Source organism: Pogona vitticeps, chromosome 1 (assembly GCF_051106095.1).
Source record: "Pogona vitticeps strain Pit_001003342236 chromosome 1, PviZW2.1, whole genome shotgun sequence".
NCBI lineage: Eukaryota > Metazoa > Chordata > Lepidosauria > Squamata > Agamidae > Pogona > Pogona vitticeps.
The window spans coordinates 74,700,902-74,727,857 of NC_135783.1; the positions used below are offsets into that span (position 1 = coordinate 74,700,902).

The 26,956-nt window shown below is 43.9% G+C and overlaps 1 protein-coding gene across 4 annotated transcripts; it reads left to right on the forward strand.

Moving 5' to 3' along the window:
- The first annotated feature begins 751 nt into the window (after positions 1 to 751).
- Positions 752 to 25,414, forward strand: ZC3H12D (zinc finger CCCH-type containing 12D). 4 transcript variants are annotated; one of them, XM_072995502.2, is made up of 6 exons: positions 752 to 865; positions 14,044 to 14,370; positions 18,955 to 19,094; positions 20,138 to 20,372; positions 20,891 to 20,997; positions 23,129 to 25,414. In XM_072995502.2, coding segments are annotated over exons 1-6 (1,845 nt in total). In that variant the 5' UTR covers positions 752 to 863; the 3' UTR covers positions 24,163 to 25,414. The 4 variants fall into 4 exon arrangements, with proteins under 4 accessions (XP_072851603.2, XP_078239393.1, XP_020664522.3 ...); XM_078383267.1 differs by lacking the exon at positions 752 to 865 and adding an exon at positions 6,096 to 6,124; XM_020808863.3 differs by lacking the exon at positions 752 to 865 and adding an exon at positions 13,023 to 13,087 and having other exon boundaries at positions 13,947 to 14,370.
- Positions 25,415 to 26,956: the final 1,542 nt, after the last annotated feature.

A 26,956-nucleotide genomic window follows, 5' to 3' on the forward strand; every position in this document is an offset into this window, starting at 1 on the left:
GTTTAGCCCATTCCTTCTAAATTTTCAGCAGCTGAAAGGCAATGTCTGCCTGTGTTTGGCCAGTTGAATTTTTACAGGACTGTGTATTATGACAAGTCCTGTTGCTTAGTGTAGTAACTTGCAACTAGACTAGGCTATTTGACTCTGGGGAACCTACATAGGAGATGACTCGCCAGATCCCAGTGGATACAATGGGCCTTTTCTGATGCAACTTACCACACTAAGCAGCAAGATTTAAGCCTAAGAAAGAATTGTTTTCATTTTCCTAGGAAAAATGTCTCTATTGGTTTTCATGAGGGCGTCATTCTTCTATAGGGCCTTCTCATGTCCTGTGGATTATTCTTTTCTTTCAAAGTACAGACTTGAAGAAAAACTGATCTGTTTGCAGTGATCTGGGCTTAGAAACCATCAACTTTAACCCTTCTAGAAGCTAATTAAATGCTATAACACAGAGTATAAAGACTTCTACTTGGAAGTTTGTTGTGTATCTGTGCCACTACCATTCCAGTAAAAGATATGCACACCTTTATAAACATTATCAATACTAATCACCACATGGCTATGACCTTTGTCGTGTTGACATGCTTCTCCTCCTCCTCCTTTTTGCAAAACCAAAGTCTGAGAGTTAAATTATATGAGCTGCCCAATTAAGGAAGTAAAAACGTTCCCATGAAATGAGCTGTAACCTGCACATTGCACTTTCTGTTGACACCGGCAACTGTATGCCTTAAAAAACAGTCTCCACTTCCTGGAGAGAATGAAATGGCAAATGCACTATGGCCTGCTGTAAGAAGTGCTGGATAACCACAGTAGCCCAACTAGCCTAGCATGTTTCTGGCTGCGAAAGGAAGGCACTGCATTCCATGTGAGTACAAATTGTTTTAACCCATTTCAGCCATTGCAGTTTGGTGGATGAGAAAAGCAGGGTTTCAGCCAAGGCTGAAACAGTTTTCCACTTTAGAACAGTATGTTACCATGTGTCTTCCTTCCTGGGCAATCCATCGGAGCCTAGGCTAAGGGTTCCTGACCACCAGCTGTCTGACTATCTGGAACTGGATTTGGGGGCTGCTCCAGGATCAAAGGATGTGGCTTTGGCAGGCAGAATCTGTCTAGCTAAGTTCACTGTATGCAGTGTCTTCAGTTGTTATCATTTATTCTATTATACATTCAAGTTGTTCCATGTTCCTGAGTCACAACTGCATTGTCCATAGGCACAGTGAGGCATCAGCAGATATTGAGTACATAACGTTCTGTTGCCATATGAACAAAGATCTAATAATGTAATAACGAGAGGAGGAGAAACCTTGCCTTACTGATTTAGATGACACAGAATGCGGACAGAGAAGGAAACCATCTCAGTTGAAATGGAACTGAATAGCTGAGCAGGGAGAAAGGAGGGAAAGAGGAGACTAGACACTATCGGTACGCTAAGCAAGTTTTTTTTTTAAATTTCATCCTGAGAAGATGTTTAAACATGTTGCCAGTGATGGTTATGAAAGCTGCCCATAGACAGGAGTGGTGAATCAAGGATATAATGCCGTCTCAGTTTGCCATCTGAGAGTGCCATCCACAGTGCTGTTTAAATGTGTGTCTAGAGTTTATCAAGCTGAAGCTGATTCCTTCAAGCTGATAGAGTAGGATACTTGAATTTTGTAAATATCAAAACTCACTACGTACCAGGGGGAAGCTTAGAGTCCTGGGCAGCTTTACTTTGGAATGTGTCATCACCTGTTGCAGACAGCACCACTTCAATACCTGTCTGACCAGTAGGCCCTTCACTATTTGTATGTTTCTTTTTTATGTATATATTTTTAGACAGAAAAAACCCACCTCTCCTAATTCTTCTTTTATTTGTGTCAGAAGCAACCTCATGGTGCTTCCAGAGTGGAACAATCAGCCGACAGGGTGCTGTCATTGTTCAGGGGATCTCCAAATGTGATGATAGTCCTTACCTTTGGTGAGATTCCTTCCATTTCCTTATCCCCTAATAACAAGTGTGTGTTTAATGTTGTCCATGCCTGCATGCCAGGAAGACGACTCTTTGGCCACTGTTTCTCTTTAGTTTCCCAGGATCCAGCTAGTCAACCTCTGTTCCGAGAGAGCAAGCTGGAGCGTGCAGGAGGATGTGTAGTCAGTGAATAGATAACACCCAAAAGGATAAAGGAGAAAGCACCTTTAAGAAAGAACAGACTTAAAACAGAGGACATTGTATGGACAGATTTCACAAAAGGGAACGTTTAATGCTAGGGGATGAATCTAGTGGTGCAGTAAGTGGAAGAACAGATGAACTGAAACTACTAATAGTTAAATGTTTGTGTCAAACATACTTTTTTAAAACATTTCTCTGCATGTACAGCACCAATTTGGTGTTAATTCTGATAGTTTTGATTTTTTTAAAGCTTGTATGTATTGAGATCCTATTCCTCATTCCATTGGATTTTTAATAATGGAACATCCTCTTTCCACCATCAAAACAGAAAAGAATAGAAAACTAATTAAACATAATTATCGTCTAGTATTTTACTAAGTGCTGTCCCAGCTGAAATAGCATTTATCTGTATTTGTCCATTGGTTCCTTGACCCCTTCTCCATTTCTTCTTTATCTTTACCTATCTCTTCTCTCCTCTGCTACTGTTGGCCTTTCTTGACTTTCTCACCAGTCACTTATTAGTTACTTTGAAAGTGAGATTGTCAGTCCCTTGGTTCAACAACCTGTAACTGGAGTGTGTGTGTACATGCGTATGCATGTATGCACGCATCAGCTTCTACCTGCCTTAAATCAATCTAGCTTCTAGTTCTATTCAACACTTGTTGTGTATATTTGCTTATTATGGGCAGAAGTGGGCAACTGGATGAGGAAAGAGATATGTAGATTGAAAGTGACTCTCTCTTCCTATTTCTTCTTATAATTCAAACTGTGCAAAGCTATAATTAGAAAAGGGTTCTTTTACACTTAACTTTAAGAGAATGGAAGGTTTTGACAAGAGATTTCTTTTTTATAAATAACACTTGCATGCAAAATTATATCAGCAATAGTGCAGTGCTGTATAAATCAGTTCTAAAAATGATAACAGTAAGACCAACAGCTTCTTACTAGTTAAGAAAGGGCCACTGTAAAGACTTGCATCTTCAGAGCTTTATTAAAGATATGTGAAGAAGATGCCTAAGATACCCCTGGTGGACGTGGCACTGTCCCTTGCATCACCCTGGGGAAGAGGAAGCTTCTGGCCCTGCAAGAGAAGGAGGGAGAAAAACTAAGGGGCGAGCTCGTCCACTGCCGTCAACTGGCTTCAACCCAAGCATATCCACCGACCAATGTTCAGGCAACTTCATCCCGAAGTTCCGCTTGCCAAGATCCACTGGCTTCCACCAGGAATATCCACCTGTTCATCACTTCCACTCCACTTCTGAAGCCATCCTCTGCCAGCTCCTGAATGCTTGGATCACACACACCCCGGTGACATCCCCATGGAATGCCAGCTCATCCACACACACATTCACACACATGCACACACCATCTAGCTCCGCCGACACACACACACCTTCACTCCCCCTCCGACACATGCCCGGGCTTCCATCCAGCGATATCCACCAACCTTCCACCAGCTGGTTTCAGGAGGCTAACGTCCACCGGCTTCATCCGCCAACCTCTGCCGACCTCCACCTTATGGTAAGTTTGGCCTTGGAGTTCAAAACAAAGCACGGCAAAAGGCTAATAGAGTTTTGTCAAGAGAACAAGCTGGTCATCACAAACACTCTTTTCCAACAACACAAGAGGCGACTTTACACATGGACATCACCAGATGGACAACACCAAAACCAGATTGATTATGTTCTCTGCAGCCAAAGATGGAGAAGCTCTATACAGTTGGCAAAAACAAGACCTGGAGCTGATTGTGGCTCTGATCATCAGCTTCTCATAGCAAAACTCAGGCTTAAACTGAAGAGAGTAGTAAAAACCACTGGGCTAGTCAGGTATAATCTAAACCAAATCCATTATGAATACACAGTGGAAGTGAGAAACAGATTTAAGAAACTCGATTTGGTGGACAGAGTGCCTGGATGGAGGGTTGTGACATTGTACAAGAGGCAGCAACAAAAACCATTCCAAAGAAAAGGAAATGCAAGAAAGCAAAGTGGCTGTCCAACGCCTTACAAATAGCAGAGAAGGGAACCAAAATGCAAGGGAGATACGGAAAGTTACAGAAAATTGAATGCAGAATTCCAAAGAATAGCAAGGAGAGACAAGAGGCCCTTCTTAAATGAACAGTGTAAGGATATAGAGGAAAAGAATATAAAGGGAAAAACCAGATATCTGTTCAAGAAAATTGGAGATGTTAAAGGAACTTTTTGTGCGAAAATGGACATGATAAAGGACAAAAATGGGAGGGACCTAACAGAAGCAGAAGACATCAAAAAGAGGTGGCAATCTTTATGAGTCTTGCTTCTTCAATCAGCTTCTAGCATTTCTTTAGGGATTGTGCAATAGGCTCCCTGTTTACAAAACAGTGTGAGCACAAATGCCCATTCTACTTGTAGCATTTTCTTTTATCTCATTTTTCCTTCTTAAATGCTGAAACAGAAGTGGGCACAGCACATTTTCACCTATCAGTGGGACAATTTGTGTGCACCTATTCTTAATGGATGTTTATCAATGAGAAGCCAACATAGAGCTGAGCAGTGGCAGCTGTTCCTACTCTGGTTTTATGCAAAAAATACACAAATCAGAAGGAAACCACAACATGCAGCTCAAGTGCACACACACAAAAAAAAGATTATTCAGGTCACCCTTCCTTTGTCATATGTGCTGTTGCTTTAGCAACTTTTGAAGTGATTCCAAAAACATTCTAACTCTGATCTCCTCATCTGTTTTCTAAGCATTGTTCAGAGGTCTGCTGCCCTGTTAATTGGGTCCTCCCACATGCACACACACATGCTTGGTGATACAGTAGTCGTATGTGTGTGTGTGTGAGAGAGATTCTGACCATCGCAGTTGGCAGTGACACTGTTTTTGGCCTGCTGCTCCTGTGTGCTGCAATGGCTCTTTGCCACCCATGGCAACTTCCTTTCCAAAGCAAACAGCAGTTGGGGGAGACCAGGACTGCAGCAGGGGAGAGAACTCTTTCTTTAATGTGTTACCCCTGCTGTGACCTGCCCTGACTCAGGCCCGTCACCTTTTAAAACATCTTTCCAGTCATGTGTCTGACATCAGCCATTAACCACACCACACGTGGTGACTAACAAATGAAAATGATAACTTTTAATTACATAAGAACCTTAGACTGGGAACAAATTTGAGCTCAAGTTTTTCTTCAGCTACAACAACCAGTTAAGATAATTCATACCCACCAGTTCCTTATCTTTCTCCGAGCTTTAACATTTGCTCTATTTTATATCCCCCCCTTTTCCACCATCATAACCCTTTTTGCCCTTTTCTCCCTCAAACTGCCGGGCTCCTCTCTCTTTCATTACTCCAGCCCTCTAGCCCCCTCCTCCTTCAGGCTCCAGGATAGGCTGACTACATGCACCAGCCAGCCAATCATTCACATTGATATCCTGTTGACAAGTGGATTGGCCAGCATTCCCTTCACATCCACACTGCAATTCCTGTGAAAATTGTTGCCCTGAAGTGGAAAATTATGTGAATCCAAAAATCCATTTAATATAATATAATATGAGCCTTGTGGCGCAGTGGTTAAAATGCTGTACTGCAGCTAAAACTGTGCTCACGACCTGGGGTTCAAATCCCAGGTAGCCGGCTCAAGGTTGACTCAGCCTTCCATCCTTCCGAGGTCAGTAAAATGAGTACCCAGCTTGCTGGGGGGGGCAATGTATAGCCTGTATAATTAAAAATTGTAAACCACCTGGAGAGTGCTTGTAGCGCTATGGGGCGGTATATAAATCCAATAAATAAATAAAAATAAATAAATATAAATAAATAATATATACTGTCCCTAGCCTCATCAGGCTGCCGTTTGGTGTTGTCTTTGAAGAAGCAACAATAACAGCAGGTACCATTGTAGTAAAGTCCTTGGAGTCGCTAGTTATTATACAAAACCAGAATCAGTTTCATCCTCGTGTTTGCAATCTCTAAAGGCAACCACTTCCCGATGGGTCATGACAGGTAAGACCTGTTTTTGCTTCCTGAACCTATCTATCGATCAATCTAAAATATTTCTCCTTTCTCCACTTTTCTCCTTAAAAAGGACTATGCCTAAAATGCTAAAACCTACTGGGATCTGCCACACGTTAACTAAGCTGCCACCAACCATTCCCTATAAGAAGTCACACAGACCAGGGATGGGTTTTCAACAAATAAAAGAATAAGGTTTATTAAATACAACACACAGGGAAAATAAAATGATCAGGTGAATAAGATATAGTAACGTGGCTTAGTCTCATTCATACATGCATACAGTTTGGTTCACACAGAACCCTTAACTTGAAGCACAGACCCTGAACCTATCAGTTCTGGCTAACCAACAGACACCTGAACCTATCAGGTTGGTACTCTGACACACAGTAGTACCCTGTCTGACACACAGACTCCCACACCAGCTTCTTCTTCCCAGCTGCTGCTTCGTCTTCACATCCCAGCGTCTCCTGAACTTCTCCACACAGGCTTCACCTATATATACAGTACAGCCCCTCCTCCTGATGTCCCGCCTTCCACTCCCCATAGGATGGAACTTTCCCTCCAAACCCATGACAGACAGGTAACATCAGTGCTGTATGTAACACCTCCCCTCTTTATAAGTTGTTTTGTAGGGGGAAAGCTAAGGTGCTTTTTCCCAAAAAACAACCTGGATAAAACACACAACAACAGTTATACATACCATATCATACTTACTTATACTTACATTCTAAGTTAACCATATCAATTAGGCATTTAAACATTTATCATATACATTACATCAAGTTACCTTTATTCATACAAACCAAATTCAAAAAACCCAGGTACATTTAACTTTTTGTCATCAATATATACACATAGTCCATGTTCTTTCGCCGTCTTCATTCTTCAGGTCTTCTTGACAAGGCGTCAGCAACACAGTTCACTGACCCTCTGACCACCTTCACTTCAAAGTCATAGTCCTGTAGGTTTAAAGCCCACCTCATAAGTTTGCTATTGTGGGTTTTCATTGTCTTTAACCATTGCAGTGGTGAATGGTCAGTGCACAGAACAAAATGTCTTCCCCAGATGTAAGGCTTGGCCTTCTGGATCGCGTAGACTATGGCCAAACACTCCTTCTCCACGGTTGCCAAATGTCTCTCACCTTTTTGAAGTTTCCTACTCAGGTAGGACACTGGATGCTGGTCACCATTCTCATCCTCCTGGCACAGAACTGCTCCTACCCCGCTGTTAGACGCATCGGTGTAGATGATGAACTCCCGGTCGAAGTCTGGAGCACGCAGCACTGGATAGTTGATTAATGCCTCCTTCAACCTCTGGAACGCCGCCTCACAGTCGCTGGTCCACGGGATGCGGTCATCAGCCTTCTTCCTCGTCAGATCGGTCAGCGGAGCCGCAATCTCGCTAAACCTCGGGATGAACTTTCTGTAGTAGCCCACCAACCCAAGAAATGATTTGACTTTTTTCTTGGTGTTGGGTCTGGGCCAATCACGAACGGCTTCTATTTTGGCCTCTAGGGGTTTTATCACTCCTCCCCCTACCATGTGACCCAAGTATTTTATCTCTGGGCTACCCAGCTGACACTTGCTGGCCTTTACTGTTAGCCCTGCTGCACTTAACCTCTGCAGCACTAATTCCAGGTGTATCAGGTGATCTTCCCAGGTATTACTGAAGATCCCTATGTCGTCAATGTAGGCCACTGTAAAGTCACTGAGCCCTGCCAAGGCCTGGTCCATCAGCCTTTGGAATGTGGCTGGTGCATTTCTGAGACCAAAGCTCAGGACTCGAAACTCATAGAGACCAAAAGGGCTGCAAAAGGCAGTCTTTTCTTGATCCCTGGGATCAATTCTTAATTGCCAATATCCCTTTACCAGGTCCAATGATGAGATGAACCGACAACCCCCTATGGTTTCAATCAGGTTGTCTAGCCTGGGCATTGGGTAGGCATCAGGAGTGGTTACACGGTTTAATTTCCTGTAATCGACACAAAACCTAATGCTCCCATCAGGCTTGTCCACAAGGACTATCGGAGAGGACCAAGGACTAGAAGAGGGGACGATTATGTTCTCCCTAAGCATCTCGTCCAGCTCCTTCCGCACCTTGTCCCTATAGGGTCCCGTTACTCGGTATGGGGATACTGCCTGCGGGGGTGCATCCCCTGTGTGGATCCGATGCATCACTCCCTTCACTATCCCCGGCTTGTTGGAAAACACCTGTTGATATTTACTAAGCAGCATTTTTAGTTCTTGCTGCTGGTCTTGGGTGAGTGCAGGACTGATCTTTACCTCCTCTGGGTTGTATTTTACTTCCCCTCTACCCTCCCAGAAGGGTAATTCCGCTTCCTCACTCTCAGCTGCTTTTATCGCAAATAAAACCCTCTGTTCCCCTCTGTAGTAGGGTTTTAGGGCATTCACATGAACCACCCTCCTTGCTTGGTTCTCCTCCTGCTCTATAAGGTAGTTCAGGTCTGACATCTTGGAAATGACCCTATATGGTCCTGCCCATTTGAGCTGCAGTTTATTCTCTCTGCAGGGCCTAAGCCAAAGCACTTCCTCCCCTGGGTCAAAGTGCCTCTCTCTAGCTTTGTGGTCATACCATGTTTTCTGTCTGACCTTCTGAGCTTGCAGGTTTTCTGCTGCCAGCTCTAGATTTCTCTTTAGGTCATTCATCAAGGTGTCTATGTATGTCACAACATCTTGTGGGTCATCCTGGGTGATCTGCTCCCAATTTTGTTTGATCAAATCAAGGGGCCCTTTCACCCTTCTCCCAAATAAAAGTTCAAATGGACTGAACCCGGTACTGGCTTGTGGCACTGATCGATAAGCAAACAAAAGGGATTGCAGCTTCTGGTCCCAATTGTTTGGATTCTCTGCCAAGTAAGCCCTAATCATGCGCATTAGAGTCCCATTGAACTTCTCAGTTAACCCATTACTTTCAGGATGATAGGCAGTGGTTTCCTTGTGCTTAATTCCACAGATTTGCCATAAGCGTTTCATGAGCTTTGATGTGAACGATGCGCCCAAATCTGTGATTATTTCTGAGGCAAATCCCATCCTGGACATATACCCCACCAAGGCATCTGCCACTGTGTTAGTTTCAATGTTAGTCAAGGGTATGGCTTCAGGGTACCTCGTGGCATGGTCCACAATGGTGAGAATGAACCTGTTCCCCCTCTTTGTGGCCTTGGGCAAAGGTCCCACAATATCCACCCCTATGCATTTGAACGGAGTGTCAATCACAGGCAAAGGGCACAACTTTGCTTTGGTCCTGTCGCGGCTATTCCCCTGCCTTTGACACACATCACATTGTTTACAGAACTCCCTGATCTGCTTCCCTATGTCAGGCCAGTAAAAATTCTGTGTGATTCTCTGCTGTGTTTTGTTCACCCCTAAGTGTGCAGCAAACATGTCAGAGTGCCCCCTTTGTAAGATCATGGGGCGATACTTTTCAGGTACCACCAGCTGACTTCTGATCCCATCTCCCCCTTTTGAGATATTCCTCAGGGTCTCTCTATATAAAATCCCCTTTTTCTCCAGAAATCTCACTGGGGTTTCAGGTGTTAGCTGGGCGTCAGTCACCTGTTCAAAACACTTTTGGAGAGTGGCGTCTGCCTTTTGCTCTTGTCCAAATCTGCTGTCTGTGGTTAAGGTTTCCACCACAGCTTCTGAACTCCCCTCTGCTTCCGTCTCGGGCTCATCATTACCCCCCTGAACTGTCCCCGTGGTGGCTTGTGAACGTGTAATCACTAGCACCCTTTTCACATGTTCAGCCAGGTCATTTCCCACGAGCACGGCTGCTGGCAGAGTCGATGAAATTGCTAGCCGCCAAACTCCCCTCCAGCCTTGAAAGTTGACAGGTACCTCCGCTACTGGCAGAGAGATCACCTGTCCCTCAATCCCTGCCACCTTCATGCTCTCATTTGGGATTACATATTCCCTAGGAATAATATCTGGATGGCACAGGGTCACCTGAGAACAAGTGTCCCGCAGCCCCCGATACTGACGGTCAAGTATTCCTACGTCCACCCCTGCTGTCTCAAACAACTGAGAATCTGTTCTCACCAACAGGCAGCGCCTGACCTCTACAAGAGGACCATTTTCCTCAGCCTGATCAGCAGATGTAGCTGTTCCAGATTGAGTAGCCATGGCAACAGGCTCCCTCAGTGACAATGAGCCTTGCTCTTTCTGGACACAGAACACAGCTTTTGGCTTGGTTCCACTCGAATCCTGAGGCACCATTCCTTTTAGCTGCTTTAATTTCTCACACTCTGAGATTAGATGGCCCTTTCCCTGACAGAAATAACATTTTCTGGTGTATTTTGATTCTCTCTCATCTTGTTTTGGTTTTCCCTCCAAAATCTGAGGTCTTGGTTTCATTTCTGAGGGCTTCCCTGCACCATGGGCCCCTCCCCCTTGCTGGTTTTTCCCTGGTCCCTGAGAGTACTTGCTGTAGGTTTCTTTAGGTTTTCCCATCGCTTTCCCCTCACCCAAGGGCTTTCTTATTTGGGAAATAAAATCTGCGATCTCGGCTGCTTCTGCCACAGATTTTGGGTTCCTTTCCCTCACCTGGAATTTCAGTTCCCCATGCAGGACTGAATAGAACTGTTCCAGCGCTATCAAGTCTTTGAGCTGCTGAAAGGTCTCTGTCCCCTCCTGAGATAGCCATTTCTCTAGCAGCCTCACCAATTGAGCCCCCACTTGGGTAAAAGTCTGCTCTGGTTTCTTTGTGAGGGACCTGAATCTTTGCCTCAGCTGTTCCGCATTTATCCCATGTCTTGCAAACACCAGTTTTTTAAACTCTGCAAAATCTCTCATCAGTTCCTCTGGCATCTCTGAATAAACTTCGGCCAGGCTACCACTGATTAAAGATCGCATGATGGTCATCTTCTCAGTTTCCCTCACTGAGAAGTCCACAAACGCTCTTTCCACTAAGGAAAAGAACACCTCAGGACAATCTCCCTTGTGGTACACAGGGAATTTCTTCAGGTCAGCTTTAGACAATTGGCCTCCCTCAGAATCCCTATTGTTATTATTGTTCTGATTCATCATTTCCAATTTCCTTAATTCAAACGCCATCCTTTCTTTTTCCAGAGCAATTTTCTCTCTCTGCAATTCCAATTCAAATTGCCTTTCCTTTCCCTTTCCCTTTCCTCCACTTCAAATTGCCTCATCCTCAGTTCATGCTGTTGGGCTATGAGCATTCTTTTGAGTTCTGGGTTCTGTTCTCCCGTGCTGTCACCCTGCACTGAGCCAAATTCATCCTCAGAACCTTGGTCAACCTGGGGGTCTTTCACTTCACCCATTTCTGCCATTTGGCTTCGAGTCAAAGGCATACTCCCCCCCAGAACACGCTGCTTTAAAAAGTCAAGCCTCAAAATAAAACGACCACTTTTTTTTTCTTTTGCCTCAGAACCAGCTTTCCCTATAGATTGCTGCTGTTCTTCAGCACTACTTGCAACAGTTGCGAGCTAGAGTCTACCCCCCTCTGCTGGGCCTCTCAGCAGACAAACTAGCTCACTGCTATTTCACAGTTTTGCCTCAGCTTTTTCCCGCCAAAACAGGCTGCCTCAGAGCTCCCTAATCTAGCCCCCAATCTGAGGTTACACGTTCTTCTACTAGTGCACCCCCCCGTGAGGCACACCTAGAAGATTACCTACGCGCTCTCAGATTGTCCCTGACTAGACCCCCCTCGCTCTGGGCACTCTTGCCAAGGCTTTGCTGGACCACTGGACAACTGGACCAGTCATATCCCACACGCTGGACACCAATCAATGTGACAAACCCAGACCTACTGGGATCTGCCACACGTTAACTAAGCTGCCACCAACCATTCCCTATAAGAAGTCACACAGACCAGGGATGGGTTTTCAACAAATAAAAGAATAAGGTTTATTAAATACAACACACAGGGAAAATAAAATGATCAGGTGAATAAGATATAGTAACGTGGCTTAGTCTCATTCATACATGCATACAGTTTGGTTCACACAGAACCCTTAACTTGAAGCACAGACCCTGAACCTATCAGTTCTGGCTAACCAACAGACACCTGAACCTATCAGGTTGGTACTCTGACACACAGTAGTACCCTGTCTGACACACAGACTCCCACACCAGCTTCTTCTTCCCAGCTGCTGCTTCGTCTTCACATCCCAGCGTCTCCTGAACTTCTCCACACAGGCTTCACCTATATATACAGTACAGCCCCTCCTCCTGATGTCCCGCCTTCCACTCCCCATAGGATGGAACTTTCCCTCCAAACCCATGACAGACAGGTAACATCAGTGCTGTATGTAACACCCCCCCCCATTATAAAGCACTGGTGTGAAAGAGCTGAGGATATACAGCCACACACTCTTTAGGGTACATCTGTTGCCTTCAAACTGCTGCAAACGTGCGACCAGAGACAAAGCATCTGCTCTGCCTCATGACTAGTCCTCTACCAATTACAACAGCAGGGATGATAACAGAGCAAAAACTTGTCACAAACTGGCAGTAATCATCGAAAGTGAATGATACCCACATCCTGAGTAGAGTTGTGGTTTTTAAAAAGGAAGAAGGAGAAAACAAACAAACCAGAAATCAAATGTTGTGTTCACAGGTTGCTAATGACACATTTCTCCAGCAACACTGGACAGTGTTTACTTAGCTAAGCACTTGCAGCTTTTCAGATCAGCTATGCTAGTTTGGAGAGAGATAGTATCGGTACTTCACTAACCACACTGCACAAGTGCAATCCTTCAGTTAAGTTGTTTTCAGATGTTTGAGTCAGTGATAAGCCTCATCGGACTATGTGCGTATGCATATGTCTTGGTCTGTGCATACGTCACTCTTGCACACCTATCTTAGGCACATACCTGATGTTCTGACGAATATTGGTTACCCAGAAAGTTTATTTAATAAGAGAGGGATCCACTGGGGCTCAGAACGTCTAAGAAAAGATTGGAGTCTCTTGGTAAGTTGAAAGGCAGCTAATACGATTTAAGATATTTTCATGTCTCATCATGATTTTTTCTGAACTCAGCTGGTGCCCACTGTGGCTGGTGAGGCAGAGGGCAGAGCAACCAGTGTAGGCAGAGGCAGGATGAAAGTGGACATTCATACAGACAGTGAGTGTGAGAGAGAAATGCAAATGGGCAAGCACTGACATACACAGAGGTGCTCTGCCTGTTTAGCAAGCACGCAGACCGTGAACTAGTGTCTGGGTAGCCTCAGGTGCGCTGGTGCCTTATTTGCCTTAATGGAATGAGCTGCCATTGGAAAAAACAAACAAACAGAAGCTCGATGAGACTTTCCTCCAGTATTTTAAAACAGCCGAGGCTAGAAGAGAGCAATTTAGTCTCCCACCTTTCCCGAGGGCACACTCAACAGTGGTTTCTGATAACTCCCCGCCCCCCCAATATGTACGGAGCCTTTTTTGGCTGTCAGCATCTCCACTCCATGTGAAGATGTATGAAAGTACACGTGTTGGGGAGAATATGTCTGGTCTCGACAAAATACCAGCCATTATTTCTTGCGCCATTCGGCTGATATATGGGTAGCTGTACCCATAAATTGTTTCTAATTTATAAACAATACTGCTGTTTTGAAGGGAATTAAGATTTTTTTTAACAGACAAAAATGGGTAAATAGAATCAGTAGACACCCTAAATGTTTATGGGAACACTTAACGTGCATTAAAAAAAGACATGCATTATAGTTTAAGCACTCTGAAGGGTTTCACTGTCTTCAGGATCTGTAGTTCCTTGGTGTGTCTCGTCTTCATTCAACAGTTGTTCTCTCTTGTTTCTCTCCAATGCCAATGTTCAGCACAGTTGCACTGGGTCAGCTCTGTTCATTGGAAGCATCGCATCCCTTCGTTGCACATAAACACAGCTCGTTCTCCGCTTTATAAAGTCTTATCGCCAACAGGCTTTCCTTTCCTGCTTCAGAGATGGAAGCACAACAAAATAAGTTGGAATTTTTCCACAAGCTGGGCTATGGTAAGGATGAAGTGTGCAAAGTGCTGGAGAAGCTGGGTCAAGAAGCCTCAGAGAATGATCTGCTACAGGAGCTGATTCGGATGGCAAGCAGACCTCAGGAATGTGAGAACTGGCCACAACCTTTTCACCTTAACACTATTGTCCGTGGTTCATGCCGGGAATCACCCTTTTCCCATCCATTTACTGAGGAGGAAGCCTGTGATCCCACCAGTAATTTGAGGCCTATTGTAATCGATGGCAGCAACATCGCAATGAGGCAAGCAACTTTCGTTTTTTTAAAAAATATTTGTTTGTTTATTCAATTTCTATACAGCCCATCTGGCCAGTGATCTCACTTCTTCTTAGCTTACCCCTCTCAAGTTACTAGATACAAGCTAAAACATCTGAGCAGAGAGGAAATGCACAAAGGGTTTATGGTACATTGACTCCCCTGTAGCAGGGTGGTTCTTAAGGGCATTGCATCATGTTGGCACATCATCAGTTGGGGTGCATTTGCTCTTCCATCAAAAGACATAGGCACAAGTGAAATACTCCTGTCATAAATAGTAAGTAGCAGAATTAGATACAGATAGCATTAAGCAGAGGTACCTTATGAGAGAAAGGGTATTTAAAAGCAGAGCTCAGAAAAATTAGAAGTCCCAGAATTAGCCAGCATTACCATGTTGGGTGAGTGGTTCTAGAAACTGCCAGCCAAAAAAATTTCATTTTTTTCCCAAGCCATGATTGAAATAAGTATGATTTGTTCTCTTCTTTGCCTTTATTATAGTACAGTAATTTCCATTTTTCCAGAACCATTTGTCTGATTTTCTGGGCATGACACCCTGCCCCATCTTCTCCATCCCGCTAACTATTAACGTAAACCACAGAGGTCTGCATGGTAGGAAGTCACTTTGCCAAGGCCTGCTTTGATGCAAGTCTGCGCACACAAAAAGGAGATAAGAATTCTTCGTTATTATGGCAACAGGTCGCTAGTCATATTGCAGACTCACTGTTGATAAGAGCGGAGGTGGGGTGGGTAGGTGGTGTAGGGTGGATTTCTGTGCTGTCATCTTAGATCTAAGATAAATTGGGGGAGGGAGGACAGACTGTAGGCTGTGCCTGACTATTTTGCACTCACATGTGAAACCTCTTCAGTGGGCTAAGGCAGCAGACCTTCAGTTTGAATGGATGACATCATCTGTAAACCACCGTTTCCATAATTATTTTGAGAAAGCTATGACTCTGTCACTGATTAAAAATGGGAGAAGTTTATACAGTGGTGCCTCACATAACGAGCGCCCCGTTTAACGAAGAATCCGCATAGCGATGCGGATTTTGCGATCGGTAATGCGATCGCATACCGATGTTCCCTATAGGGAAACATCACTTTGCGATGTTTCCCCATAGGCCCTTTTTTCCCCCAGCTGACCGGCGGGGCTTCCAAAGGACCAGGGGGGAGGGCTCCCCCCCACGGTCCTTCTCAAGCTCCCACCTGTCAGCTGGCCGAAAAAGCCGGTGGGCGGCCAGCTCGCTCCTCCCGGGGCGGCAGAGGCGGCGGGGGAAGGGAAAGGGCCGGGTGCCTGACTGCCCTTCTCCCGCTCCACCTCCTCTTCTTCCTCCGAGGACGAGGCGGCGGGTGCTCAGCCCAAGGCCGGCAGCGAGCAGTGCTTTAGCCAGCTCGCTCCTCCCAGGGTGGGGGAGGGGGCATGGGAAGGGAAAGGGCCGGGCTCCTGGCTCGCCGTCTCTGCCTCCATCTCCTCCCCTTCCTCCAAAGGCTGGCCACCGGCCGGCTTGTTCTTCCCGGGGCTGTGGAGGAAGGAGGAGAGAGGGAACGAGCCCCAGCGCTGCCGGGCGCCTGCACGCCCTCCCCACCTCCATCTCCTTCCCTTCCTCCAAAGGCCAGCCACCGGCCGGCTTGTTCTTCCCGGGGCTGTGGAGGAAGGAGGAGAGAGGGAACGAGCCCCAGCGCTGCCGGGGGCCTGCACGCCCTCCCCGCCTCCATCTCCTCCCCTTCCTCCAAAGGCTGGCCACCAGCCGATTTGTTCTTCCCGGGGCTGTGGAGGAAGGAGGAGAGAGGGAACGAGCCCCAGCGCAGGAGGAAGGAGGAGAGAGGGAACGAGCCCCAGCGTGGCTGGGCGCCTGCACGCCCTCTCCGCCTTCCCCTCTTCCAAAAGCTGAGAGCTCTCGGCTTGCTCTCTCGGCAACAGAGGGGAAGAGAGAAGGGAAGGGGCCCTGGCGCAGCTGGTCGCCTTGCTCCCCGTCTCCTGCTTCACCTTTCACCTCCTCCTCTTCCTCCAGAGCAAGGACCCGCCGGCCAGCTGGGGGGGGAATGCCAGCTGACTGGTGGTTCCAAAATGGCCGCCGCTGGTTTCTGGATGGATTCCTCGCTTACCGAGGCGGCGAAAATTGCCGCCCCTCTGGAGGATCCTTGCTGAACAGTGAGTTTAGGGCCCATTGGAACGCATTAAACAATGTTTAATGCATTCCAATGGGTTTTTGTGTTCCGTTTAGCGATGTTTTCACATAGTGAAGGTTAATCCAGAACGGATTAACCTCGCTATGCAGGGCACCACTGTAATGTAGATTTAGCCCTGGCAGGGTATAGCACTGTTAGTTAGGCATCCTTCAGTCTCGAGAGACTATGGTAACGTGCTCTGTATGGAGGACTTGGAACAGCATCTAGTGTGGCTGAGAAAGCCAATTCGAGAGTGACAATCCCTTCCACAATGAGGACAAATCCAATCTGTCCCCTGTCCAGCTCCCTGATTTTGCTGCATTGACTTCCTCTTTGCCTCGGCCTGCTGGACAAGGATCTCTTCAAATTGGGGGAGGCCGTGATGCACCGCCTGCCTCCAGGATGAACGCTCCGATGTCAGGGTTTCAAAAAACTTGTCCATAATTTGTTAGTAGTTCTGGGCCTCCTCTTTTGGGACACACAGGTTCTCTGACACACTATAGCACTGTATGTTTTGGTTAAACAGCAGATGAAGTGGGGCTAAAATTAGTTGGCAGCCATTTGGGAGCCATCGGTTTGATCTGAGGTTCCTTCTGTGGGGATAAATATTCAGACTTATTTTATGTCTATTGTACTTGGTCCATTATTAGGCTGGCAACCGGACCCTTTGTTTCAGCTGCTGTGGTACCTGCAGATTCCATTATAAAAGCTTCCCTCTTTTTAATCCTGGTAGACATGGTCACATGTTCCTTTCCTGTATTATCTCTCAGAACATCTCTACCTGTTGTCCGTGCTATTTTGTTCTCCAATCAAACCAGCTATGTCTGTTAATAGACTTGCTCCTTACATTTCTATTTCTGCCTTACCCTTCCTTGTCTAAAGCAAGACGTGGGTTCCTTTATATGTTGTGACTGCTGCAGAACCTACCCTGGGATAGGGAGTAAAGCTTAAAAGGAAAGAAAATGGAATATCATTATTTCATGGGGCTGCTGAGAAATTTAATAATTGCTAACTCTCTCTCTCTCTCTCTCTCTCTCTCTCTCTCTCTCTCTCTCTCTCTCTCTCTCCCCACTTCCCTACTGCAGCTCCCCATGTGCTCTCAAAACTGGTTGTAATGGGATGAGAAGCCTTCTGCATCTGTTTTGGGATGGCATGGCACTTTTCAGCCAAAGGGCTACAGGGTTTATCTGTAAATAGGCACAGAACTAGGGCTAGTGAAGTAGAGAGGAAAGGGAACTAAAATCACAGCATAAAATATTGTCCATAATTAGCTTGTTTTAGGTCATGTTCAGCTACTGCAGATTTTTCTGTTTGTTTCAGTCTGCAGCGTCTCTCATGTTCTTTGATTCTGGTGTGGAAGCTTCGTTTTGTGGTTCCAATGTATACGTGGCCACAACTGCAAGGTATCCAGTATACTCCTGCAGTGGTGAGGGGGTCCCTTCTGTCCTTTGCTGACCGTAACATTTGTTGTATTTTGGGTGGGCTTGAATACTGTTTGTAGGTTGTGTTTTTTCAAAGGTTTCCCCATGTGGTCCGTGACCCCTTTGATGTATGGCAGAAATACTTTATTTGTGGGTGGCTTTCTTCTTCAAGCTGGGCATGAAATTCTACTTCAAAATACTGAAATACTGGACAATACCAGCAATCATTACATCAGACTGCACAGGGAAGCCATTTGAAATCCACAAGCACCAGCAGAACTTCAACAAAAAAGAGGAAAGTTTGAAAGTCAACAAAACTTGGCTCCTAGCTCTGAAAAATAGTGTGCAAAAGGTCAACAACCTCTACCCAGCCACAAGGACCGGGGATCACTACACACAAAAGGCCAGCTAATGACACCAATCACAGTGACAGATAATCTTTCCTCTTTATCTCAACAATGCACCCACAACAAGACACACTAATTTTAGCTCACAGCCACAAATACTCAACTCCCAAGTAAACTACACCAGAGCACAGAGTGCTGTCCTCTGAAGATGCCAGCCACAGAGACTGGCGGAACGTTAGGAAGAACAACCTTCAGAACATGGCCAAAACCCCCGAAAAACCCACAACAACCATTAAATCCCGGCCGTGAAAGCCTTTGCGAATACATTATTTCTAGAATATCCACTCTTGGTCCCCTGTGTCCCCAGCATTTTTGGCTAATTCGATCCACAAAGACCCTTTGGTGTTCTATTCATAGATAACTGGCAGTCTAAAATTTGCAAATCTCACAAAGAGCAAATAAAATAAAAAAAACTATGATTATTAGCAAGACTGGATAGGACTGCCCAAGCCTGTATATATCAGAACCCATGTAGCTATCATAGGCAGAAAGCAGAAGACCTTTCTGAGAGGAAATTATGATGACAATAATGTCTTCCCCCCCCCCCATCTCTCTCCCTCTTTCCCTCTCCTCCCCAGCCATGGAAATAAGGAAGTGTTTTCATGCTTGGGAATTCAGCTGGTGGTAGACTGGTTCAAAAAGAGAGGCCACCAATCTATCAAAGTCTTTGTACCTTCTTGGAGAAAGGAACGAACCCGATTTGATACTCCCATTACAGGTATGCATGTACCAGGTGTTATATTAAGTGCAGCATTACATTATATTGGCTAAATTCTCTTGCAAAGGGTGATACGGATGGTGTTATCAACCACGGCAATTTTTTGGAATGAAAACATCATCAATACCTCCCTCAAGTGTCCAGAAGGTCTTGTGGAATCCCTTTCATCTTCAGGAAGCTATTGGGGATTACAGGACAAGGGGAAGTCTTTAATTACTGAAAATCACCACTGCTTGTAAAATCACTCTTGTGGTGACTATTTTCAATAAGTAAAGCATTTCCACCCATCCTGCAGCCCCCAACTACTTCCTGGTGATTAAGAGGATTCCGTGGGAGCTTTTGGAGGAGAAATCAGAAATGTTTTATTTCAGTTTAAAAAATCACCACAGCTGATGACATCAGCCTAACATGGCGCCACTTATAGAACGAGGTTTGAGCCAGCAACCCCCACTTACACATGGATTGTGTGTAAGTGGGGGTTGCTGGCTGAAACTTTGTTCAATAAGTGATGGCATGTTAGGCTGATGATGTCATCAGCTGTAGTGTTTTTTTTAAACTGAAATTAACAGGGCTAGCCCAAACCATCCAATGGGCCACCACCCAGAGGCCAGTGATCCTCTTGTTTTTATTTGTGCACCTGCCGCCGCCACCAGCCTCATCACCACCAGTCGCTCACACCCTTCAGCTCTTGTGTACATGGCTGGATAGATAACTGATACATTTATAAGGTACTGAGCATATGATTATATGTACTGATACAAGTTTGGGTCATCTTAAAATTTACCAAAGATTTATCTAGATTCAGTTGAACTGAATCAGGATAATTAAAATGGATTCAATCCACACACTTCCAACTTAGAGTGAGCTTTATCTTCTGCTCTTAATTTACATTATATTTAATGGTTTGTGTGTTGTTGTTTTGGATTTTCTATGGGGTGTGTGCATGTGGTTTTTCCAAATAACAGCTTCAACTTCTGCTTGTGATCTTCTTTTGCTGTCTGTGTTCTTGCTGCTGCTGAATCTCCTCTTATTTTTGCATTTAGATCAGCACATCCTTGAAAACCTTGAGAAGCAAGCAATTCTTGTGTATACACCATCCCGAAAAATGAAGGGCAAAAGGATGGTGTGCTATGATGATCGATACATAGTCAAATTGGCTTATGAACAAGATGGAGTCATTGTTTCCAATGACAATTTTCGGGACCTGCAGAGTGAAAATCCTGAGTGGAAATGGTTTATTGAGCAGCGACTACTGATGTATTCCTTTGTTAATGACAAGTAAGAGGTTGCCAGTTTTGTGCAAAACATCTCATGCTGAATTACTTCAACAGGACCAGCTAAACTTTAACATAGTCAAGTGCAGTTTTAATTGTGTGACACCCAGAGTTTTAATTGGCTAGTAGGCATGTTCCCTAGTAGAGGTCCATTCAGAATATTCCTATTGTCAGAACCCAATTCCAGCTGATACTACCTCGCCATCAAAGGAGGTTCCCCAAATCCTCTGGAGGGATATGGGGAACTGTAGGAAGAGAGGAACTGGCAGAGATATCTTCCTCTTCCATTCAGGCAGTGTAATAGCTCAGCTGGTTCAAAATGGTTTCATTGAAAGAAAGAGCCATTTCGAATGCAGGATTCTGCTGCAAAATCCAGTCCATGACATATGGGGAAAGCCTTTTGCTTTCTGAAAAGGTATAATCTGATGCTGAAGCTATGCCAAGAATCTTCACTGTGACATTGACTGCTATTCAGAAAACTTGATTCAGATGCTCAAATAGTAAACTCTATTTTACTTTCAGATTCATGCCTCCTGATGACCCCTTGGGCCGACATGGACCCTCTCTTGATAATTTTCTCAGAAAAAAACCTCTCGTCCCTGAGCCGAAATGGCAGCTGTGCCCTTACGGTAGGTTTTATCTCTGTGTCATGTTTAGTGCTCATCTACTTATCTCATAGGACCCACAGAGAAAGAAATTTCAAATGCTGCAGAAAAGCCAAGGTGCAATGATTCCTGCACCTACTTTTAATGCTTCTATTCTAAAATTCAAATGAAGGGGATGTGTACCTTGTAGAGATGTTCAGGTGTCTGCAACATTGGAAACTCACAAATCTTTTTGTGTCATTGCAATGAGCAACACACACTGATGCTGCTTGTTTGTGGGGTTTTTTCCCCATGTAAAGTTTAAGGTTGGCCACACACCTTGTTTTTAAGGAAAATGACCATCCTTGAAACCTGGTACCAGCTGTGACAAAGTGTGACGCATGCATGCACACACTGTTTTCCCATGCTTTTAAAAAAATGATTCCAAGAGGTGGTGGGTTTTTGTTTTTGTTTGTTTTCCTTTATAGTGGTGGTGGATTTCAGGTGGCAATAGCTTCTTTAGGCAGAAGGTTTCACTCTAGCACTACTGAGTTTTAGGTAACCAACCCCAACGCCAAATACAGGGGAGGAAATCCTACATAAAACCATAAATAGTGTTTCCGAAGGCAGTTGAGATTTTGGGAAAAGTGGGGTTTTTTTAGGCAGTTGATATTTCCGCATGGATTAGCAGCAGGTGTCCACTGTGTTGGATGCATTACTCTGTAAACAAATAAACAAACAAACTTTTAGTAAAAAAAAATCCAGCAGATTATTATTTCTAGAGTTTTCTCCAGATTTTTAAAACAGTGGTTTTTTAAGGTATTTGATTCTTAAGGTAGTACTGATGTGTAAAACAAAAGAGATCCAGCCAGCAAAAACCAGCTCAATAACCTCGGGAGGGGGTGAGTGCGCCAATGCTGGAGGCATTAAAGAGAAAACTGGATCACTGTCCATCAGATCTTCTTTGATTTGGATTTCTGCATTGAGTAGGGAGTTGGACTTAGTGCCCTTCTAACTCAATTATTCTATGGTTATAAGATTGTTTTAAAGCTTTTAAAAGAGTTTTAAATTGTTTCTTCAAGGGTTTCCTCAAGACTTTTGATTTGATTCCTCAAGAGGAAAGAAAAGTGGGGTAGTATGTACAGAAATCCCAGTAAGATCAATGCTGACACAAAGTGGGGGAAAAAAAGTTCCATCTGGATGAGCCCCAGGTTCTATTTGTATCGCCAGTGGCCATTACAATATATGTAAAAAAAGCACCATATTAATCTAAATTAATTAATAAAAAACTCTGAAAAGACATCATCTAAATTTAAAGATGAGTTAATTTAAGAAATCCCCATGGCAATTAACAGTAGTGTTAAATCTAATCCCTCTTGCTGTTAATACATATAGAGGTGCTGTGTTAAGTAGCAAACATATCAATCAATGGGTATACAACAACTCCAATTTTGCTGTCCTCTGAGGAGCTCACCATGCGACAACCGAACCCAGGCACTTGATGATGGTGGTACAAGACATTATAATATGTTTTGGCATATCTTCTTTGTTAGTAAAGGAGTAGCCTGTGGGAGTACTTTGCATACCATGACACATTCTTTTTGCACATGGAAAGCTGTCCTCAGTAACAAGATCTCACATGAGAACGATGGAGTTCTGACAATGACTGCAGAGGGACTGAATGTATCTTTTTTCCCCCTTTGATACACTGGCAAAGTAAGTTATACCCAGTCAAGGGGCCAACACTTAATGCATAATGTGGTCCATTGACTAGCTTAAAACTGTTACAGTGGGGTCTTGACTTGAGAACTTAATCCGTATTGGAAGGCGGTTCTCAAGTCAAAAAGTCTGTAAGTCAAGTCTCCATTGACCTACAGTGCATTGAAAACCGATTAATCCCGTAACAGGCCGTTTTTGTTCCATTTTGGTTTTTTTCTGGTCTGTAAGTCAAATCTCAGTCTGCAAGTCAAACCTAAATTTTGCGGCCAGAGAAGTCTGTAACTCAAAAAGTCTGTAAGTCAAGCCGTCTGTAAGTCAAGGGTCCACTGTACTTGGTTTTATCTGCCAGTTTAAAGTAATGCAAAGGAGCAATAGTGCTATAGGGTTTCCAGAATCCAAGGATAATACCCGTATAGACTACTTGGCACACACTAATTATCTGTTCCTTTTTCTCCAGACAAAAAATGTACGTATGGCATCAAGTGCAAATTTTCTCATCCAGAAAGACTGAATTGGGACCATCTTTCCGTAGCTGATGAGCTCCGAGCTAAGACAAAGACCTATACACCTACTCAAAAAACAGGACAGCTCTGGAGAACAAAGACTAAGACTGGGTATACATCAACTGTAGCTGGCCCTAGAGGGGGTGGACTCATTGGCAACAGAAACAGCTCAAGAGTCAGCATGACAACACTTCACACTGATTCCCCACAGTGGAAAAGAGAAAGTATCCAGGGTTCAGCAAGTGATTGGTCAAGCGCACACCAAAACAACTGGCAGCCCGAGTCGACTGTATTACAAGATCAGGCAAGACATATGGAAGCCATGTCAGAGCAATTTTCTGCATTATCTTTCAGAGCAAAAAGCCATTCTGGAAACACTTTTGCAAGACCAGGTAAATATGAAGACTTGGTGGGTGATCTACATCGGGACCGTTACTTCAGAGACAGCCAGGGTCCTTCACTGGCTCATCACGGCCTGTGCTTGGACTGTCCATGTTTAGAAGTATGCAATTTCCAAGGATGTTGCAGGATGCAGACACCACCGACCTTACAAACATCGTCCTGCTCATTAACACAGGAGTTGAAGGCCCAACCCATAGGACAACACAGCTCTACCCTTTCTTCAGCAGAGTCGTTTTCATACCTCAAGGATGGAGAAATGCAATATTCTGGCAATCTGCAGGCAAAGTCTTACAGTCCGTTCTTTCTCTTGGATTCCAGCACACCCAGAACAGAAGACCATTATGCTTCACTTTCTAATAGTGAGTCCCAGATGTTGGCTCTAACCCCACTTTCTGGAGAGCAAGTGAACATCCAGCCAGCTCTATGCTTTGGCTTCCCATACAATGCAGCACATCAAGTTGGGTCTGCATTCTCTTCCATCACTGGTGTTAGAGACACATGGAGCTTAATGCCATTGGTTGAACATCATGTGAATCTTCAGAATGCCTCTTCCACTGAAAAGCCATGGATGAAAGAGGGAAATTAATCACTTTGTGTTGTAAGATTCCAACATATACCTTTATATCCAACTTCTATCAGCCACATGGTGTGAAGAATAGCAGCATTTACAGAGCTAGGCTTGACTTGAACGTCAGTTGTATATTCCTCCCCATCCTTTTGTGTCCTCTGCCGAGCCATCCCTGGGAACATCTTGACCTTCAGTCCATCAAGGCAGTTTCTATTCTCCCTTATCACATACCCTTATCACACAACAGTTTCATAGATTGTGACAGTTAATGCTTCTCATATTTTGTTACCTCTTTACCAAACCATTAACAGTTTCTTTCAGCTTTTTTGGGGCCCATATTTTGAGCTTTATGTGGCATTTAATGTTTATCCAGTTTGCCCTGGCATGCATGGCAAAGGTGTACACTTAAACACTTGGGGAGGTACCCACTTCATGCATAACAATGTGGATATGCCATCCACTGTTTCTGTTCTCCAGGAGCATACAGTACAACTGTGGAACCAGGCCCCCATACTGATGCTCAGCTGGCATATGTGGAGTACATTTCTACCAAGTTTGGCTGCTTTGACATCAAACATGATCCTAAAGGTTAATGCTGAGGTTAGATTACTTCAACACATATAATCAGCTGCTTCTGAAAAGCAGTAGAAACTGCAACAGGTCCAGAGTATGGGTGACTATATCATTAATTGATCGTATGTTTTGCTAGCTCCCAGTTTGCTATGAACAATCCACAGAGCTGAATTATCAATATTGTGTTTGTGTGTGTATAAATGGTGTTATAATCTCCCCAAATGGCCTCCAGTTATCCAAGGTTACCTGAAGGACCATCACTCAAGTATAAACTTGCCCTGGATGACCCTGGATGAGAACCCTTTTGCGGCTGCAGTCCCAAGTATTCAATAGGCACCTGGTGCCCCCGTTTACTGATTTCTAGGCACAAGATTACATCTTCAATGTTTTGCTAAGGGTTTGTTGTACTATCATACACAATTGCTTTGTTTTCAGCTGCTACATGTTGCTTTGTTTGTTGATAAAATAGTTAAAGACTAAAACATTTTACAATCTTTCATTTTTATACCAAATAGGACTTCTTGTTCTTTAAGAATACTGAAAGATAAAAGGTTTTATTTTGTTTATTGTGCTTGTTTCTGTTTTTAAACATTACTCTCGCATTGTTTTAACAGTTTATACATAAACTGAGTTAAAGATCAATTGAAAGGTGGGAATAAGGCTTGAAAATGAAATAAAACTAAATATCCTCCTGCTAGTGGTTTATCTTATTTGTTACAACAGAGAAACCAAGAGCCACTACACACTATGACGACACAAATGTCAGTCTATCTATTTGAAAGTTTCACGAAGAGAAGCAGGCAGGTATTTGTGGTCCAGATGTTCAGTGGAGATTTCTCTCTCACACTGTTTTCTCTGACAGAAACTGTGCCTTTCCACTATTATAATGTGTTTGCATATATCAACAGGCTTGGATCCCACCAGCCTGCCTTCTTGTGGCTACTACTGCAAAATCTTTGAAGAAAGGCATAGAAATGATCACACTCTTCTACTGTATGCCTTGTTTTACCTTAGAATTCTGGTCAAATATTTTTAATTACTTGGGAAGGGGTGATAGGATTAACAGTTATCAGTGAACCTGCAATCCTATATCTCTGTGTACCATGGGATGACAATATTGTTCAGTATTTCCTTTCAGAATTCAATTGTGCTTCACTTCAAGGCACATTTTAGTTCATTTTTCTTGTATCTCAGAAGTGATCTGTTCTGACAGTGCTACGAGGTTATGACGGCCATAAATTGAATAACTTTTTGTTAAAGAGTGACAAATGGGCAGCTACAATTTATTTTAACAGGGTAAGATTAAATGAATGAATGAATGAATATCCATTAAAACAATTTGTAAGAAATAATAGCCTCTTTCCTCATGCTTAAATTTGGTACAATGTAAGAACCAGTAGACAAAACAGAATGTATCACGAAAGAAGTATCTGAGATTTAGACCAATCACTTTCAATTGTTTTATGATTCACAGGATACAGTTTTCTATACCAGATAATTTACACCACTTTTCAACCCATTCAAACAGAAAACTGAGAAGTGCTTAGTGGTATAAGTGCCCTGTATTGGTAATGAGAATGTGGAATATCACTGTCAAGGTTTGGGAAATTGTGTTTAGACTATTAAAGTAATTAAGGGGACTGGAAAAGAAAAAAGCAACCCAGAAAATGTTACGTTTAAGAAAATGATATTTGAACAGTTTACTAAAAGTCACTGCAAAACAATCAGCTAACTCCAGCCAAGACTGAAACAAAGGTCAATGTAAAATAACATTGCCACACACAAGTAGCTCTTCTCTAGCTAGCCAATAGTTGAATGTGTAAATAACCGATAAGGATAATAAAAGCAATTATGGGAAAAAAACACCCTAGACCCTGGAACTCCAAAATTCTAAAAAGGGGAGAGAGCAAATTGCTACCTGGAAAAACATGTTCATCAGCACTTTATACTCCTGGCATTTTCCTCAAATAGCATAATCATACCCAAGTAAAATACAGTGCTGCCTTGCAAGACGATGTTAATTCATTCCGTGAAAAACGCTGTCTTGCGAAAACATCATCTTGCAAAATGCAGTTCCCCATTGGAATGCATTGAAATCGACTTAATGCGTTCTACTGGGGAAAAATGTGGTCTTGCGAAAATCATCCATAGAAAACATCATCTTGCGAAACGCGGGTCCCCATTGGAATGCATTGAAATCTACTTAATGCATTCCAATAGGGAAAAATGTTGTCTTGTG